This window comes from Ips typographus, linkage group LG4, assembly GCF_016097725.1.
Source record: "Ips typographus isolate SLU linkage group LG4, UJ_Ityp_2.0, whole genome shotgun sequence".
Lineage (NCBI taxonomy): Eukaryota > Metazoa > Arthropoda > Insecta > Coleoptera > Curculionidae > Ips > Ips typographus.
In genome coordinates this window covers 6,034,135-6,055,160 of record NC_138425.1, presented here as the reverse complement: position 1 = coordinate 6,055,160, position 21,026 = coordinate 6,034,135, and the positions used below count along the sequence as shown (strand labels likewise).

The 21,026-nt window shown below is 34.7% G+C and overlaps 1 protein-coding gene across 1 annotated transcript in view; it reads left to right on the top strand.

The window, feature by feature from the left end:
• The first annotated feature begins 563 nt into the window (after positions 1-563).
• The window catches only part of dpy (fibrillin-like protein dumpy), a 160,720-nt gene continuing 140,257 nt past the window's right edge, over positions 564-21,026 (top strand). The window contains 1 exon segment of the mRNA XM_081978698.1: positions 564-673. Within this exon segment, the coding sequence (XP_081834824.1) occupies positions 664-673 (10 nt within the window). The 5' untranslated portion in view covers positions 564-663.

Below are 21,026 nucleotides of genomic sequence, written 5' to 3'. Positions count from 1 at the left end.
AATAGCCTTAATAGCCTCAAGTATCAGTTACAAATCATATCAAGAAATGGAGTTAAACGTTAAATGGTTAATTTATATTTCTAAATAAAAGCTCCAAACATGCAGGCCACTGGGTTATGTTTTCCTTGTTCCTTCTCAGGCTACAATTGCCCATCTGCCAAGGATTATGTCACTGAATATATTTTTAAGAACATGGTATTATAATCTATAATGATTTCACTGGACATATATGAAATTCATGGTATTTTGAACTAAAAAAAGTTGGATGGCAGTACCGCACCGCATAAAAAATCAGCGTTTTCCCATAGATGGCAGAAAAGTACGAAATAGCTTCATTAAAAATGTAATTCCCTTCGGCCGCTAGGAATTCTTTCTAGGACCGGTGCACGTTGTTACGGTCCAAGGCCCGGAATCCCATCGGGGCGGCCGCGGTTGCAGAAAATACAGAAAACAGCGGCGTCGACGACGATCTCCAAGTGACTGACTCCGCTACTCCGAATCGACCAATCACAGACCGCGGTTCTCATGGCCGATTCGCTGCTAAGACGCTCGCTCGCTACTCTTAAGTCAAGTTAGTCTAACTTAAGACTTCATCGTGAGTAGCTAGTGCCCTAAACGTGAACGTGGAGTGATAGGGCTCACACAGCCCTGGCTAGATTTGCCATGGCGACCGGTAAGTCTACAGCCTACAGCTAACCCACCCTATGATCTTACCTTTTTCCTCAACCCTTATTTTGCTAGTAGTGACCATCTAACAAATCACTCGCGAGTATTAAAAATTTGAGTGACAAAAATGGATTAACTCGTGAGTGTTTGAGTGATCGTAAAGGACCCCGCCATCTGACAAGAGAAATCTGGCGACCCAAATTATTGCACAGTGCGTTCGCAACCTGAAACATATTGTGACTTTCAAGACTGGTTCTCGCTCGGTGCCTGCTATCTAAAGAGATTGTGGACTTTTTCGCGATTTGTCTGCAGGCAAAACTATCCCTCAAATCCTCGTACTGTTTCCCCATGCAATTCCAAAGTTACTAACACAACCGCTTTTTGTAATCTAAGAGAGTTCAATGAGCAACTAGACAAGCAACACCTATGTTATTAAATCTAAAGTTGGCGACTAAAGTCTGAAATGTAATTTTAAGGCAAAACCAAGTTTATTACGTGAAATTGAATCGATTAGGCAGCCTTCACGGCACTTGTTTACACGCAAATATAACTATTATCTAAGACTGGGAGACATCAGTATGCGATGACACACTTGATTGCAAAACTATTTTAACATAACGATTATTTTTTTCTTGCTTGACAATAATTTTTGATTGTTAGTGCGTAAAATATTGACATCACCACATTTGAAGGTTGGTGTTTTTTTACGACAAAATTATGCGAATTTAACGTTACTGAAATTTAAAAGTAAAAACTTGATAAAACGCAAAACAAGAGAAATCGTTTACAAATCGCACAGAAATGTTGATTTGACAGCACTTCTTCGGAATTACACCCGAATGATTGCAAGATTTCGCGTTACTTAAGTGTTTACCAACCAAATTGGCTTTCAGGGACGTGCAAAATATTCAACGTTTCTATACAGTTAATGTGGTTAGATGAAAAAATCCTCGCGTTTAGTGGACTCATGATAGTTCTCACATACGTAATTATAACGTTAATCCTGATTATGAATAAATTAGTATCAAGTGGTGATACTGGTCTCTAAAACGGCTGTATTAGCGATAAATTCATCATCAAGAGTGTATCGTATCTTTTGACTTGATTATATTCCAATTATCAAAAAAAGTTCAAAGTTGAAACCTTTTTTGTAAGCATTATTTGAAGTGCTCGTAGAGTTCTAAGAGAGTTCGACGAGTAGTTAGAGAAGCAACACTTTTATTGATGATCAAATAATCTGAAGTTGAAATCGAGTTTTAAGGCAAAGCCAAATAATTTCTCATAGAAAAGGTTTACGACAGTCAAGGGTGTGCTAGAAAAACATCAGAATATAGAAATAAGCCAGAAAAAACAACATAGCGATAGAATGACGTTGATTGAGTTTTATCTGTAAATTATGGGCAATTCCTTAGAAATCTAGAGAAAAATTGCTTTTTTTCCGTTAGTAAATTTTGTGAATCATTTTCTTTGTTACTTTATGCTTTTTTGTTTGTTCTTCATGCAAAGGAGTTACGATCAGTTGAAGCTTATACTGTCGTTTATAAGCAGTTTTTTAGAGACATCTTTTTTGAATGACAATTTAGACCAAAATTGCGAGGAAATTAAATTCCATAGAACTTTTTCCTTTATTTTTACGTGTTTTTAATTGAAAAATATTTGATACCTCTCTGCTGACATATTTTTCAGTTCTTACTTAAACTTTTCTAATGTTTGACCTGTCTTGGTAAATTCAAGAATACCTAAACAGGAACAAGAAGCTGTGAATGTGGTTTTAGATTTTGAAAAGAGAAAGAATTAATCAAGAATCTACACTAAGTAACATCAAACTGTGTTAAGCTACTCTGAGAACTTGGTAGTATTTAAAAACTAATAATTTTTTTAGAATTTTTTTATGTATTCTATAAAACTGAGTTTGCATAGAAACTGCGTAGATGTGGAGGCTTTGAGTTAGTCGACAAAGCTTTAAATAACTTTCACAGCTGCATTGGTGAATCTGCTAATGGTTTAAATATTGGCCACAAATTGAAAAGTATTGGGTTTAAAAAAGAAAATAACTAAAGACAGCAACTAGTATCATATACTGCGCTATTTTATCAAATTTTGAGGTACTTTGGTAAAGAGTACCTAAACTGGGTAAGGAAGCTTTAAATATAATTGAAAATAGAAAGACATGACTAAAAATACCACCAATTAACATCAAACTTTTCCAGGGTAAGTTTCTCAGTTTTATTGAATATGTAAAATTATGAGGGTGACAAATTAAGTTTGTAGATGTGAAAGCTTTAAATTGGTCGTTAAAACTTTAAGTAAGGTTTCAGAAATTAGGTTCAAAAGAAAAAAAGAACTAATTTGGTTAAAAAAACATCAAAATGCTTAAAGAAATATTCTTAATACCAACAATGAAGTAGTTTTAATATTAATATTAACAAAAATCCATTTTGTTTACTTCAACCCTAAATGTGCTTTCCCAAGTGCAAAAAAGGTCCATTTTATACTTCTCGAGACTATTAGCACCATTGGAAAATATATTTCCACAATTTTTGCAAATTATAAACCTGAAAAAACATTTTTTGTGTGTGTGTACACTTTTTTTCTTTATGCAAATTCCACACTTTTTGTCTCTTCAAGATTCATAAAAGTCCAAAACTTAATCTAAATGCAAATAGACCACTGACTCTAATTTCAACCCTCATAAAACGCTTTCTGTCTGTAAGAAAAGTGAAATTAAACGCCCGTCAAACTGACTTACTAACGCTACAATTACGTTAACTGCGTTTAATTTCTTTGTTATGTAAATCTGCATACGTAAATAATTCAGACAATGCTAATTTACAATCTTGTCCCTATTATCCTCTAGCACAAAACCGTCCATAAAACTATGTTCGTTATACTGGTTGCGCTAAAAGCAATTTTAATAATAATGAAAAAGTTGAAAGTCAAGTCGTTAAATTAGAAAAAAAAACAAAACAGCAAGGACGCTGTTTGGACCTCTAAAAATTAGTTTAGGGTCAGTGCTATAAGTTTAACTTTAATCTATAGTTTAAATTTGAAAATTAGCATTGTACTATATCTTAATAAATGAAATGCATGGAACTCTATTATACGAGCGGTAACCTCTTGAGGTAGTACTATGGTAATTCCGCCACCCACTATCAATATTCCCTTAAAATATTCCACGCTCTCCTTGCTGACCATACACGGTAAGCATTAAAAAGATATTACTCACGACGCTTATGTAATATTCGACTAACCTCCAGCATCTGATAGAATCGGTCTGTGTTGTCAAGTCCTTTATGGTTCCACTAGGAAAAAGATCTTATATTGTGGTAGAACATGCAGATCTCGTTGCTAATTTAGATTTTACGACCAACTTATTTTTTGCAATGTTTAAAATATCTATAAATTAAATGACACAAAACAGTAATTATGCAACGAGCATTTGCATACAGAACAACACGGTACAACAACTGCATCAGCTGGTCATTCAAGGATCTGCTCGGTTCAATTCAGATGTGGCAACAATATTAATATTCAGTCTCCTTTTAAAGTTTGAAAAATGATTTCACAACAATAGTAGCCTATATACCGACCATTCACGTCATGAATTTGTCTGGGAATCATGTTAAAAGAGCTGGTCTACATCAACCACTTTCAAATAATTATTTATTACGTTCAACGATCCGAACCAACGACTAACAAGCTTTTCTTGTAACGAAAATTTATCGGTTATATGGACGTATAGACTTGGGATACTCGAAAAAAATTCGGCAATTAAATGGACATCGCCCATATGCCGTTTAACAGCGCGATGCCAACAACCGCTATGTTTTGAATACTAGACTTGAGCGTTAACAAGAATTTCAAAGCAATTGGTCATGGTACCAGTTCTCCTAGTGTAAAGTTTAGATACAGTTTTTGCAAAGCAATTTTTGCTTTTGACTGACTCAGATTGGTGGCGTAAAGAGATGATTTTGCTCGTTTATGGTGGTCAAAGAGGTTTCTTGCTACACAGTACACAAGCAGATGTCCAGAAAAAAAAAAAAGATTTGCACACTGTTAAACAAGCAAAAGCATATTTAGAGAGGACATCGTAATTTAGTGTTTGTGGATTCGACAGTGATCTCAATTCCTCTTTATAAACTATTCTCGATGCAACATTATAAATACAATGCTCACCATGTATTTATAATGTAGATCTAGTTAATCAAAACCGAGAAAAACTCAAAGCTCGATCGAAGAGAAACAAGATTGAAATTGAACATATTTTCCAAATTCTTGTTTGTTCTTTTCTGAAAATATTAAAAAGATGAAAATGTGTATGAGGATTTATCATTTTAATTATCATTGGTTAAAAATAGACAACAAAGGCAAAGGTTTAGATTGTATTTTAAAATATTCTCAAAATTACGTCAAATAGAGTTTTTACAAAATTATGATTGCCATTTTCCAAAAAGAAATATTGATTAATTAAGGTAATTGCATCAGTTTTTGGATTTTATTAGTTGTAATTTTTAAGTATTTAAGTTTCAGTAACATTAAAATATTTTCATAGTTTTTATAAAATGCTATTATGCCAAATAAATCTCTTACTTACTTTCTTACTTTTTAATATTTACTTACACTCAGATTAGGCTGTTATTGAAACTAATTAATAAATACAGAAAGTAAGGTAAACTTACGAAACCTAACCACCAACCTAAAACTTTGATATTTGAATTGCTTCTTCAACAACTAAAAAAATATTTCATTCAATATTTCTGATTTCACGTTCTCTACAAAATATACTTGAATGGTTTTGGGTGATACTACAGTGGAATACGAATTTTTCATGCATTAACTTAATTGAAACCTTATTTGGAAATTACATAATTTATAAGTGTCGAGTCAAGATCAAAATTATAAGAATCTAATGAATCATAAATGATATAGTTTCCATTTTTAGTATATTTTTAACGTATTTTATTAAGCAGTTTTACTTTTCTGAATAGTTAAGTAGCAAATCAATTTCTTGTGTTTTTTTAGTTCTGTTTCAATAAAAAAAAAATCTTTTAAATATGTTACAATTTATATAAACATTGTATACAGCTTTCTAGTAGTCTCACCTAACAATAAATAGTCTCCAAACCAGTCCTAAATGTATAGGTATAGCAAGATTTCTCACAGAAACTGTTTTCATGTAACCCAATATCAAGATATTAAATAAGGATTAGAAGAATTATTTATTGACATAGCTAAACCGCTTCGAACCATAAAAAGTACAGCTTTTCCAATAAATATCATCGGGTATTGGACATAATTAAGTGTTTCGACACTTCAGATCATCATCAGGACATTAATTATAGTAGACTAATCTGACACTAAAGATAGTGAAATAAGTAGAAAAAAATCCATTGGCTCTCCATTGACGTATAAAACTCTAGCAAAAATAGTGCAATTAAGTGGGTTTTTGAATATTAAACAAAAGGATACACGAAAAAAATTGGCCAAAGTTGACGCCCTCTAGTGGCTTAACGGTACCACTAACCAACCGACTTTTCTACGTCAATATAAAGCTCATTTCATTGGCTGTCCATAGACATATAAAAGTATATACTAAGTGTTACAAATACGCGTGTTATTTACGGTTTACAGACAGGATGCCCCTGAAACACTTTCTGACTGGCTAGGGCTAATTTGACGCTGGAAAATTAAGAAAACACGTTTACATAAGCTACTAAGTCTACTACGATGTAATGCATAGAAATTTCTTGAAAAAACGATTTTATAAATTACAATTTTCGTAAGGGTCAAATTTGCCTGAAACACCACCACTATTCCAATGGGTTTTGCGTTATGTTGGTCACTTAGTGCAAGCGAAAATCGACTTTAATGATTTTATTTCTATAGTTTTGCTACTGCTTTAAATTTGACACTCACTGTGCTAGGTTTGTGCCTAATATCAGGGCCGTACCTGACCGATTTAAAAAAAATCCCGACCGATTAAAAAAGTTAGAGTGGTTACAGTCAAGAAAAACGTTTAGTTAGCTTTGGAGCCCTCTGGCGGCAAAACAAAGCATCCTATCAACACAAACGGTCAAATTTTTGGAAAGCCCATTATATTTTCTATCCATTGACATATAAAAGTCTATACAAAGTGTTGCAAATAAAGGAGTTGTTTGAGTGAATTTGACAGATACTACTTTAACCTTCAATAACTCGATTATTTTGACAGTTACAGGGTGGTTCAATGTATCAATTTAAAGAATACATTTTTGAATTAAGTGACCTAATACTAGAACTTACCTTCATTTTGAACAGAGAATCAGACAAAGTTATAAGAATAAGGAGTGTTTAATTTGGAAAACGTCTTTTTTAGAACTGACGTCTTTGACCATCCTGTATAATATATTTTATCGTTTTTCTTCACCCACTCTTAGAACAAACCTTGTAACACACAAAAATGCGTAAATTAAATTGTTAATTATTGTTTTGGATACTGAAAATATTAAATTTAACATAACATACAATTTTAGCTTACAAGAACTGTAAATATCTCAGAAACGGATACAGAAAAGTGTATGACATTAATAAATTTGATATAGAATCCAAAAATGCAATAATATACAAGGTGTCCCATTTAAACTAAGCAGCAGTTGATATCTACTTCCGGTTAAATCGTTGCACGCATATTTTCTTATTTTTACTTTTTTTTAATTCAAAAAGTTTTTTTAGATTCTCCAGTCGTGGTAATTCAAAAAATTAGTGGGTACTGTTAGGTTAGGTTAGTTATTGGGAGTTATTAGGAATTACTGGGCATTACAAGGAATCAGTGGACATTATTGGCATATTAGAAATTGTTTTTTTCTGTTACACACATTTTTGCCAGTCCTAATATTGTTCAACCATTTTAACAGCTATTGCTAAAACTTTCTAAAAAGAATTAACTTTTTTTGTAATTTTACGTGTACTTTTCCCAGATTCTTCAGTACTACTGAGTAAAGCCATCAATAATCTAGGAAAGCAAAAATGCACTAATTTGTAAATATGGAATAGTTTCCATATAAGGTGTACATCCACCCTGTAGAGCACACGTCTGATCTAAAGAAGATCTAAGAAAGAATTTTAACGTCGGACGTGAGTATCCACACTTAATTGATGCATTAATTCCTGTTATACTGGCCGTAATAAATTAATACGACGTCCGATGCTTGAACTCGAAAAATCCACATCTTTGAGGCTAATTCGAAAAAGAATCTGGTGTTAGTGCCGTTGGAGATCTTATTAAAAATCGTTATTTAATCACGATACGTGTCCCACATTAGTAATTGAAATGTTAATTAAAGCGATATGCCACTTAGGATGTACGACTTTTAGGGTTTTTTAGTTGGTTTGAAAATACAGGGAGGTGCAACCATCTGTGACGAAACGCGACATACTTTAAAATGTTTGTTACGTAGTTGAACACAAACGCATGTGGGTTTTGTTTAGGTAAACCTTGAAAACTGTATAAATAATTAATGTAACCCTGTGCATAATTGCCGAACAAAAAACAATACATCGCACTTCTTTAAAGACTCGTTTTAAAACACCCAGTTCTTTTGGAATTCAGTAACTGATAGTTGAATCAAGAATGTATAAAGCCTTTCTACAAAGGAAAAGGAAACTGTTTGCTCTCGTTTTTACGCACACACACACTTTCACTGTAAATTAATTAAGTCTCTTCACCCCAGTCTGGTTTTAAAACAAAGCAACCTGGCCACATCTAAATCTTTGGGATTTTTGCGGATGATCGGGTGTTTATTCGCCTGAGTTACGGAACAAAAAATTCGTGAATAATTTAAAGTGCATTAGACTCCCGTTTCTTTTTACAAACTGCGAAATGTATTTGTTACAGTTATGAGCAATCAACGGACAGTTTGTAAGCATCAGCGTGCCTTTAATGCGAATCTAATGTCTCAATTATAATCGTATTTATTGCCGCTTTTTTACATATCGGTTAACTGGAAGACTTGGAATTCCTCGTTTTGGATTTTGTACAGTTTTTTCCGTCACTAAAAGGTAATGAAGTTTTAATGTTCAATCATGCCATCCTTGATGAAAAAACCTGAAGGCGTCTTGACACATCTTGAGCAATACAATTCGTGTCCCATTACAAAAATGAAGAAGGTAAACTTGGAGCAGTTTACCAACGTCCGACTGTAATTCCATTCCGACTACGACAACACTTTACACAATCACTTTCTCTCTTGTTTAGCGGGGGCGCCCGGTTTTTGACCAACATATGGTCGGTAAATTCGCTGAAATTCGATGCACTTTCGGCATTTCCAAAAAGCAAAAAGTCGCAACTTTTTTCCGTATCAAAACTGACATGATATGCCCATGAGAGATTCGGTTTCTAGCCGGCCAATGGAAATTTACGCAATGGCGAGTGCACACAATTTTTTTATTGAAATAAGGTCAGTTGTAGGTGTGACTTTTGTAATAGCAAACCGATTAGCGGTTTCGGCAGTGCTAATAATGTTTATTTATAATATTCTAATAAACCTTTAGTCGATTATTGAATAATTGAATGAGCATGCGTCTGAGTGGCTATTCGATCATAGTTTAAAAATATCCTCGATCTTTGATATTTAAGTATGTCTTTTAAATTAAGTTTCTTGGAAAAACACATTAAAAAATGCAATTTAGGATTTAACAAGCCTTCAAACTCATATTTATTGACATCAATTTCAAATATTTGCAATGTTTCATGTTTAAATATCTTATTGAATTATCATTTAGTAACATTACAAATTTTAGGTACTATTTATTAAGTAAAATACTTTTATGTATAGAAACCATTTTCAAAAAATTGCAAGTATATGAGATGACGGACTTTATCAAAATGCAAAAATGGAAAAGGGAAGGTTAGCTCAGCTACTAATTTGCTCTGATTTCTGCTTTTCATATAGTTTTACTGCTTTTTCAGATACATTTTATTTTATTTAAAAAGTAAAATAAAGAAACCTGAGAAAGATTCACATAAATCAGAATTTAAGCAGATCGGTATGCAGAGCATTCACTTTGGATATAAAAATTGATGATGCGGTACTGGAAACAATGAAACATAAATTACAAAATGATTTACCAGGCTTTTTGGAATATTTATGTTTTGGGTGGCTGTCTTTTTACAAAGGAAAGACAGTAGAACCAATGTGAAAACTGTTTAATTATTGCAAGCAATCTATTAAACCATTAATTGCATGAACATAATATAGCCCACCATATTGCAATAATTTAAAAAAAAATTACATGGGTCCTCCTCGTATCTATTCTAAAGTAGGTTTTCTCATTACCTGTAAGTTCTTTAAGTATATTAACACAATCTTCTAGCTCCTGAAGATGGGTACTTATATGCCCGAAACATGTGATGAGCATAACATTAGAGGTTCCTCTCTCCATTGGAGACCTTCATTTGTACAATCCAAAATACTCTTTAGTTTAATAGGTCAAAAACATATATTTTGGTTTGTAAAAACAAGACTTCTAGTGCTTTTCCCATCTTAAAATGCTGTCCTGTGGTCTTTAAAAAGTTGAAAGTTACACAAAAATTACTATTTAGCTCTCAAAATGATTCTTAGCAAGTTTTGAGAATTTTTGACTTGGGTGCAATAGGTCTGATCTTTTTTCGAACAATATTTTTTTCAGCATTCCTACTTTGTAGGAATCACTCTACTGGCCAAATTGTCAATTATTTACGATGCCAGCTACCATCAATTAGATTAAGAAGAGCTTAAGAATCTCTTGCTTGGCATATCATTTTTCTTTTTAATAGTAATCGAACACATGACATTTTAACAGATAAACATACTCTTTTAGCACTTCTTGTTCCTAGTGTTATTGAGACTAACGCACTATTCAAACAAAAATCTCATATCGGCCTTGAAATTATTAGTAAAATTGTGTCAAGACGACAATATCTGCGATTTATACACCGAAGTACCCATTATTTGTTCGGCTAATTAGTGTTAGCCAATGACTGATTCACTAAGTCTCTGGAAATATCATCAGGGCTAAAGTTCCGTTAAACAATTATTGTTGCCGTCGTATTAATAAATGCCACCTGTTAACGTTGATAATAATGGACTGTATTTATTTCTTTGATTTACACTTTATTTCAACTGAAATATACGGAGCAAAGGGGAGGCTCGTGTCCACCTTATAAGACTTGTAGATGCTCTGTCGGTCCGCGGTGTTGCCACTTCTCTCGCACCTCAACATTCCGCCCGCCTTGGAAGTACTCCGGTACTTTCGAAACTATTTAACTAACAACTAATATATAAATTTACGCTTTAAGTCCAATGCTACAAGAAACTTGAACAACTTGCTTATAACTAACTTAATCTAATATTATGTACTACTGTTTCCTTAAAACTTACATTATTGTCATTTAAATAAACCTAACAGTAGCGAAAAAACAAGCCAACAGGCCTTTTACATATCCTTAATATCTTAATTATGATCGGTCTTCTGAGTCCAATCATCATTTGGCAAAACACAAAGCTTGTTTACACCTCTCGTTACGTTGTTATTTCTTACGCGCACTTTCACAACACGTACCACACCGTCCGCTCCAGGCATTAGTTCGGTTACTCGTCCTAGCGGCCAGTTGCAGGGTGGTGCATGATCCTCTTTCAAAATCACTAGCGATCCAATTTGGAGCAAATCTGAAAACTTCTGTTTCCACTTGACTCTGGTCTGTAGTTCACATAAATATTCTTTATGCCACCTAGACCAATAGTGTTGACCCATTACTTGGAGATTCTGCCAGTGTTTTAAACGGTTTTCTGGCACTTGAGTTAAATCTCTTTCTGGAAGAGCTGTTAAGGATTTGCCAATCAGGAAATGCGCAGGAGTTAAAGCTGAACAATCTTCAGGGTCAGACGTCATCGGACATAATGGACGCGAATTTAATATACCCTCGATTTGTGTCAAAATGGTCGCAAGTTCCTCGAACGTTAAAGTCTTATTACCAATTACACGTTTAATATGCGATTTTGAACTTTTAATACCGGCTTCCCAAATGCCTCCGAAGCTAGGCGATTTTGCTGGGATGAAATGCCATTGAATTAGTTCGTTTGAGAGTTGATTGGCAATAATTTCAGACTTTTGTTTTAAAAATTCATAAACAGCTTTAATTTCATTATTCGCGCCTACATAGTTGGTCCCGTTATCGGAATAAATATTTACTGGTCTACCTCGGCGACTAATAAATCGTCTAAATGCAGCCATGAAAGCCTCAGTGGTTAGTTCAGTGACGAGCTCTATATGAACTGCCTTGACGGACATACAGACAAATAAGCACATATAAGCCTTTGTAATCTTTGCTCCCCGAGTTTTTCTATCCTTGATATAGAAAGGACCTCCGTAATCAGTACCAACATTTGCAAACGGTGGTGAACTGTTTACTCGACAGGCAGGTAAATCCCCCATCAAATACTCTAACGGTTTTGGGTTCGCCTTAAAGCACACCACGCAATTGCGAACAATATTTTTGCAAACACCTCGTCCCGATATCGGCCAAAAACGCTCTCTGATTGAGCAAAGAAGCGTCTGGACACCGCAATGTAATAGTCGTTCATGTTCTTGCGTTATTATTAATTTAGTTAACCGATGTTTACTAGGGAGAATTATCGGGTGTTTTTTGTCAAACGATTGACTCGCGTTCCTTAATCTTCCTCCTACCCGAATTAAGCCATCATCAATGAATGGATATAAGGTTAACAATTTACTTTTTTTATTAATGGGTTTATTTCGAGAAAGAAGGTCGTATTCGAGTGAAAAACATTGTTTTTGAACGGCAATAATTAAACATTTTAAAGCTTTGTCAATTTCTAAAGGTAAAAGTGCTCCTAATTGTCTCTGATTTTCTTTAATATTTTTAGTAAACCTTAAAACGTACGCAAGGATTCTTACAATTTTCGGTAGAGACGAAAATCTATTTGTTAACTCTGTTATAACATCGTTTTCTTTTGTTAATAACGTGCAAGTCAGGGAATTGCACTGTTCTGGTATAATTTCTGGCAAAACTTCCGTTGGTAAATTCCATTCAGAAAAATTGAGCTTGAGCCATTTGGGTCCAAACCACCACAACTTACTCTGACTTAAATCTGTTGCTAAAGCACCTCTTGACAATAAGTCAGCGGGATTGTCGCCTGAATTCACATGTCCCCAGTCATTGGCGTTGGACAACGTTTGTATCTCACTTACCCTGTTTGCTACGAAAGTTTTCCATCTGGTTGGGGTACCTCTGATCCACGCTAGTACAATTGTTGAATCCGTCCAAAGGTACTGCTTACTGGGCTTTATTTCCAACGACTCGGCTACCTTTTTTACTAAATTACTCAACAGAACAGCTCCGCATAACTCTAGCCGTGGTATATTTATTTGTTTCAACGGAGCTACCCTAGACTTTCCACATAATAAATTTGCAACCCACTCCATCGAGGGCAACTGGCAACGAAGATACACGCAAGCTCCATAAGCTTTGTTTGACGCGTCGCAAAATCCATGTATCTCAAAAGCAACATACCCATTTATCATGGCATGTCTTGGGATCCTAATGCTACCAATATTGTCCAGATCTCGATGAAACTCACTCCAGGACTCCAGTACTTGCTGTGGTATTTGCTCATCCCAACCTACCTTGTGTTTCCATAAATCTTGAATGACTATCTTTGCCCTGATTATCAGAGGACCTAAAAGCCCTAAAGGATCAAATATCTGACAAATTATTGATAATATTGCTCTTTTACTAAGACACTCAACATTTAACATATTAGGAACATTGATTTTATAACAGATTAAATCATTGTTGGAATCCCAGTATATTCCAAGAGTTTTATTTTGTTCTCCTTGGCCAATGTGTATCATGCTGACATCTAAACTTTCATCCAGCTCAAACCTTTTCAAGATGTCATCATCATTACATAACCATTTCCGTAGCGAAAACCCGGCTGATCTGAGAACTGAAGTTACGCTTTTTTGGAGTTCTAATATTTCTTCTTGACTGTTCGATCCTGTAAGCAGATCATCCATATAAAAATCCCTTTTTATTATTTTACTAGTATATGGATGCTCGCTTTCTACTTCTTCAGCCAAGTAAAATAAACATTTTACTGCTAGATAAGGCGATGAAGCATTGCCGTAAGTCACGGTATTCAGAGCATAAATCTTAAGTTCATCGGTTTCTGAAAAACGCCAAAATATCCTTTGATATTTTCGCTCATCTGTATCCACCAGTATTTGCCGATACATTTTTGAAATGTCGGCTGTCATGACATATAAATGAGTTCGAAATCTAGTCAATATAGAAAAAATATCTTGTTGTAAGGTCGGCCCTACATACTGGACATCATTGAGGGATAATCCTGTGTCAGTTTTGCAAGAAGAATCGAAGACTACCCTGCACTTAGTAATTAGACTAGTCGTTTTCAAGACCGCATGATGTGGTAGGAAAAAACCTTCACTACTTTCTTCATCACATTCTGACATATGTTTAAGTTCGCAATATTCTCTCATAAAATCGTTATACTCTACTCTAAGTTCTGAGTTTTTAATTAATTTTCGTTCAAGCAGCTCAAATCTTCGCTTGGCAATTTCTTGGGAACTCCCTAACATTTTTAGATTGGGCTTAAACGGTATTTTAACAACAAACCTTCCTGACTCATCTCTTTTGACAGTCTTTGTAAAATAATCTTCACAAATTTTCTCACTCTCAGGTAATATTTTAGTCTTACTTAATTCTTCCAATTCCCAAAACTTAACAATAATATTATCTGTTAGTGCGTCTGAATTTATCACCAAATTGCAATAATTAACTTGTGAAATTTGTGAACTGCCAGACATTCCTACTTCTCCTGCAATCACCCAACCAAATAATGTATTTTTTAATACAGGCAAATGTTTTCCTAATGTCTCGTAGCCAGGAATTAAAATTCTCCAAACAATATCAGAACCCAACAGTAAATCTATGTCACTTACCTCGTTAAATGTAGGATCTGCCAATTTCATCCAAGTTGGAATTTTAATTATCTGTTTATTAAAACTGACAGTTGGTAATTTGCATATTATATTAGGTAAAACAAGACATTTTATTTTTTGCTGAAAATCACCATTACACGATTGAATAGTTAAACTTGCTAATTTATTTACATTTGTAACTGTTTGACCAATGCCTTTTACTATATGCTCAATTGGAGTCGATATTAATCCTAAACTGTCGCATAACCTTTCAGATAAAAAATTTGATTGTGAACCCCCGTCCAGTAAAGCGCGTGCCTTTATTATTTTACCATTATCTCCCATTAGTAAAACCATCGCAGTCGATAACAAAACTTGGGACGGTCCGCCCAATCGCGCAACGTCGCATTGCGATTCGATTATATTTCGATCGGCCCCGGTCCCAACGCGTGCAATGGCGGCGGTCGAATTCTCGGGTGATTCTATAACGTTTTCTTGAGCGCCAGCGGTTGGCACATTTGGTTGATTGTTAGGAATTTCTCGGTCAAAATGTAAAACTGTGCTGTGTGCCTTATGACATTTGAAACATTTTCTCATTTTGCATTTCCAAAATGGATGTGTGTCTCTAAGGCAAATAGAGCACAATTTTAATCTCTTTACTTCGGAAATGCGCCCAGCTACCGACAAACCCAAAAATTTACTGCAATTAAATACACTATGTTCTTCATGACAGAAGTAACATTTCATTTTTTCAATAGCCGAAAACCCGTAGCCTCGAGTTTTCTTGCTAACTTGACTTTCACCTGAGGGTTTATTAAGTTTGCAGCTTTCCAACTTTTCCAGAATATCGCATTTTTGTTTTAAAAATGTATTTATATCATTCATCGTTGGTAAGTCGCCTGTAATTTTAAAACTTTCCCAATCGCGTCTAGTAACTGCATCAAATTTATTACACATAATGTATATAATTAAACGATCCCAAGATTCAGTTTCTTCTCCTAATGCTTTAAGAGCCCGCAAATGTTTTGTGTATGTGTCAAATAAATTTCTTAACTCAACGTGTGACTCTTTAACAATCTTAGGATGTTCAAAAATATCTCGAATGTGACTGTGAATAATCATATTTTTGTTTTCAAAACGATCTGACAAACTTTGCCAGGCAACAGCATAATTATCAGAGGATACTTGCAACGACTTAATACTTTGAGCAGCCTCCTTCACTAAAGAAGCTCTAAGGTAATAAAACTTCTGTATATTTGTGAGTGTTTCATTATCATGAACCAGTGCTGTAAAAATGTCCTTAAACTCTAACCAATGATTGTAATCACCATCAAAGGTTGGTATTGATATTGGAGGTAATTTTACCATAGAGCGAACCTGATCGTTAGACGTTGAACCAACCACTGATTCAGCATGAACCGCACTCAACCGATCCACTGCAATTAAACTCTCAAAGCGAACCTTTAAAATAGCCTTAACCTCGCCAATCAACTCAAAATATATATTTTCAAACAAAGTTCTTTCATTTTCGCCTGCGTCGGAATCATCTAGCAACTCTATATCTGACTGTAGTGTTTCAAACTCTTCGAAAAGAGGTTCTGTTTTTTCCAACCTAACTTGTAACTGATTGTATACACTATCAGGAACATTAATTTTTCCTATAACATTTTCCTGTAAATAAGTTCTCAAACGAGTTAGCTTGGATTTTACAGCACCCCTTTTGGCTTTCAATTCCGTAATGTTAGCCATTTATGACACAGTCGAAGGTATATTTTACAAAATAATAAATAAACTCTACTTGCCGTCTGACCCGTGGCGCAAATTTCTTGAAATTGCGTTTTCCTTCAAGTGGCGTCAAGTGCACGACTGCACCGCGTTAATAACTTCGTCGATGTGGCCTTTAGTTTCACTAATATGGGCACTGTTTTTGGTTTATTCTTCTCCAAACTTCACCAAAATCCGGTCGATGGACCAATGTTAACGTTGATAATAATGGACTGTATTTATTTCTTTGATTTACACTTTATTTCAACTGAAATATACGGAGCAAAGGGGAGGCTCGTGTCCACCTTATAAGACTTGTAGATGCTCTGTCGGTCCGCGGTGTTGCCACTTCTCTCGCACCTCAACACCACCAATTTGGAAAGGTACGTGGGTATGTGATCAGTTTTAACATTTAAACAAGGTCGATTGAAAATGTTACTTCCATTCAAGCCAGCATTGGTAAAAGTGAAAAGCTTTTTTGCGCTTGTTTGCTTTCTTGGTTGTGTTATATTATTAGTATATCCTTAAACCTACGTTTTGCCTTAAACAAAAAAATAGACCAACAGGTGACTTATACATTTACATATCGACTGAAGTAATTTAGTGCAACTGTCTCCTCGGATCGTCTGTAATGAACAGGATACGATCAAAGAAACGCTAAAATCAAAAGCAAATATTAGCTGGAGAGTTTCACTTTTCGCCCATGAGAACGTTTAAGTCCGTTGTTCCTCTATCGGTTTGTTTGCTTAACAATAAATCAAATTCAAAGGCAAACACGTTAAAGATGCATACCTAGTGGGTTTTAAATAAATATCTCAAGTATCTTTGACCTTTTGGGCAAATACAGCATTTTTAAGTTAACGGTTTATTATTTTCTCTCAGCAAAACTCTCTGGGATTTTAATGGTGGATTAAGTCAGAAACCCTGATGACAAAGTGTAAAAATCCACTGCTACCTAAAATGGTATAACAAAATGACGACTTAGTCAAGAAAGCTCAGTCGCTTTACTAAACCATAAGAAAAAAACCTTCAACATTCAATGGTAATTCCGCTTCTGTTCGTAATTATACAGCCACTGAAATGCCTGAAAACAAGTCGAACTGCCCACCCTAGCAATACATCATCGACACAACTCCAGATCTAGCACTTATCGATTGTTTTTCGTTCCTAACAAGCTATTCTACCGGTAATTAGATGTCAGTACCAACGGACATCTAAATTCATTGACTCATTCAAAAGTCTTTTCACCATCCGGACGGTTTTCTCGTTTATCGCCAACAGCCATTGTGAAGCGATTACTTAAACTCGTTTTTTCGAGAAGGTCGTCTTTGTGCATTGACTACGACTTAGGGCTAATGAAATGAAGTTATCTACTGGTCGATAATCTTCTCGTTCCCTGAATAAATTCATTCTAACCAATATAAATAATTCTTTGCGAGAAGTTAAATGAACCCAGTGCTGAAAAGAGGGCTCAGACTTTTTTTTATTAACCTTCGTAATACTGACTGGGGTAATTCTGTACCCCAATTAAATTTTTTTTTCTAAATACTGTAATATTATCTTTTTGTCATACAGGAAATTAAAGTTTCTTTAGGTATGCTAAAGAGAGGTATTTTGCTATATAAAGCCAGGTAGGAATATTTGAAAAAAAAATCTACTATTTTTTTACAGCGGTTTTTGTAGCCTGGGGTGCAAAAATACCCCAGTCAGTGCGTTGAGCCAGTCTATACTTGTCAGCGGCAAACTGCTTTCGGCGAGATTTTTCCTGTTTATTCTTGTCAAACCGCACAACAAAACTGACGGAACAGGAGATACAAATGTATCACGACGGAAACCTCGATCTAGGGGAAGATTTACCTCTATTTGAGGAGTCACTCAGCGACGAAGAGGACTATGTGGACAAAATTGACTAGAAGCCCGACGAGATTGAAGGACAAGTTGCTGATCAAACCGACAATGAGGATTCTAGTGAAGACTCTAGTTCGATGCCTACTTTTGTTAGTAAAGATGGCACTGTTTGGTATAAACAGCCAATAAAACGTACAAAATCTTTAATCCTATGGTGATTTTTGGACATATTATTGATACCGCAGCGCTAAACTCTTTCATTTTATGGAAAATAAAATATCCCGATTGGAAAGATTCTTATTTGGATGCCAGGCGTACATTTCTGCTATGTCTGGGAAAGGAACTTGTAAAGAATCACACAATTAGAAGATATAAAAATAAGGATAGATTACAACAACCAATCCGTGATCACATGCTGACTGTGGTTCCTGAATGTGACCGCCAAATAAATCCAATCGCGCAGAGATGGTCTGGTCGGTGTTACATTTGCACAAGAAAAAATGACAGAAAGACCCGAAATAAATGCGAGGTGTGTGCAAAGTTTGTATGTGTGGAACATAGTAAGAAAAAAGTCATTTGTACACAGTGTGAAAAGTAATCCACAGGTTATATTTTAAACTCATGACTTTTGAATTTAAACTGACGTTTTTTTGCAGTAGTTTAAAATACATACGTTTTTCTTGTTAATAAAAATGTATCTTAATAAATTAGTTGTGTAAAAAAACATGTCTGCACTTTTTTTTCCGAAGATAGAAACAAAAATAACATGGGGTACAAAATTACCCCAGTTAGTAGTTGAAGGGGGTCTCAGTCACTCAGTGTTACGAAGGTTAATGGTTCTGCTAGGATAGTTTTATTCCAACAGGCGTTGATCGTTAATAACACAATGTGCTTAGATTAGGTTCATCTGTCATCACCCTGTATATATCGAATAAAAGAGTGCTTTTCGATTAGGTGTCCCCAGAGTGGGTGTTAAAAGTATATTAATCTAGAATGTCGCCGGACTGGTTGCTGGGTGGCCTTGCAAAACCTATTGAGTCATCAATAATTTAGTAAGTTGGTAAAATAATCACAACTTTTGATGTTTTACAATAAAATATGTATTTTTGTTTGGTTTTAATGGTGTTTTTTTTGTATGGTTGTAATGGAAATTTCAGAAAAAAAAGGTTTTTGTGTAACTTGAAGTTGGAAAGCAGTGATGTTGGTGAATAGGTCTCTTAGTCTAGAAAGCAGTAAACAGCTAGGTAAATAAGGTTTTATCGCAAAACAGAGATGTTTAACGAAAGCACATATTTTAGGAAAACATTTCAAAGTTTGAAAGTAATTAAAAAAGTATGCACATAAAAAGTTCAGTACCACCAAACAATTCACAAGAACAATCTTAAAGAATTTACAATAATCAATAGAAAGCTAAGCCAAATTGAGATTGAGGGTAGGGTACATGGGCCTGGTAAGAAATCTGGTGTTGATGAAGAAAAATACATTTAACTCTTCTTAGCTCTTCCATATATTCTACACAACAACTCATCATACAGTGAGTCATTCATATTAATCTTTAAGATGTGACATTTCTTGTTTATCTCCTTGTACTGTTTCAATATTTCTACACTACATCTTTGTGAGATCTAAAGAGAAATATTATTTATATGGTTTATTGCATTTCGGTATTCGCCTGTACCTTGATGATTTATAGTATATTTGTGTTTTTACACTTTCAAAAATTAACCGCTGGATGCTTTTAATACTACCAGCAGAGTCAAATGTTACTTTATCATTAACATCACAAAAATGTCGTTCGAGTGGCCGCCAAGTTTTTCAGACTTAACGTCACTCGACATTTATATGATCACCTGAAACATGAAAAATCAAAAATCAATATGGTGATCATGTAGTAAACGTGTGGTGGATGTATCCACTTTTTTCATCTTCACATACATTTTACAAACTAAATATATTAGCGATGCGCACAGTGGCTGTCGTTTTTTGCCTCTTTCCCCATATACGTAAAACTGTCCGAGAATCCTTTTTCAGTTGCATATATACATACTTGTTTGAATATCTCGAAGGAATACTTATAAACATGGCGCCAGGCTTATGCGCTCAACTACCAGTTAATGGTTTGAACCGGTCGAACTAATCCATTTTGTAACAAAGCATTGATTTGCAATGCACCCGGTTTTCCAGTGGAAAAAAATCGCCGAGGGCTTTTAAAAGCATCGTCGGCGATATAATGCAAGAGTCAAGGCCATCCATAAAAATATGTATATGGGTAGGTAATTACCCATTCTAATAAAATGACGATGGAAGAATAAGTGCGCTAATTCAGCTCATCTCCGGCAATTAAAGCCCCTGATAACCTGTCTGCGAAGGAAATATAAAAGGATTTAATTGGGAAATTTTATGTCTGTTGGAAGATAATTGTTTTTTGTAAAAATAGGTTTTGATTTAAAAAGTACTTTGTCAGAGAACACTCGGTAAATTACAGGGCGTGCAACACCACTGATTTGTGATGGGTACGATAATTTAATAACAGCCAAATTGCTTTAAAACAAAAAGGTAACCGAAACCTACCACACAGGCTATAAATTAAGCCACTTTTGATCGGCACCCAAATTTAAAGATACCCTCAAATTATCTCATACTTTACCACCCAGATTCTTTTCCTTTTGGTATTCTCATTTCACAATTACATATATCAAAAGCCAAAGTATGAATTCTGACTTTTCAAAAATACTTAAAAATAAACTGCAATCTTTGGGTTTTTTTGG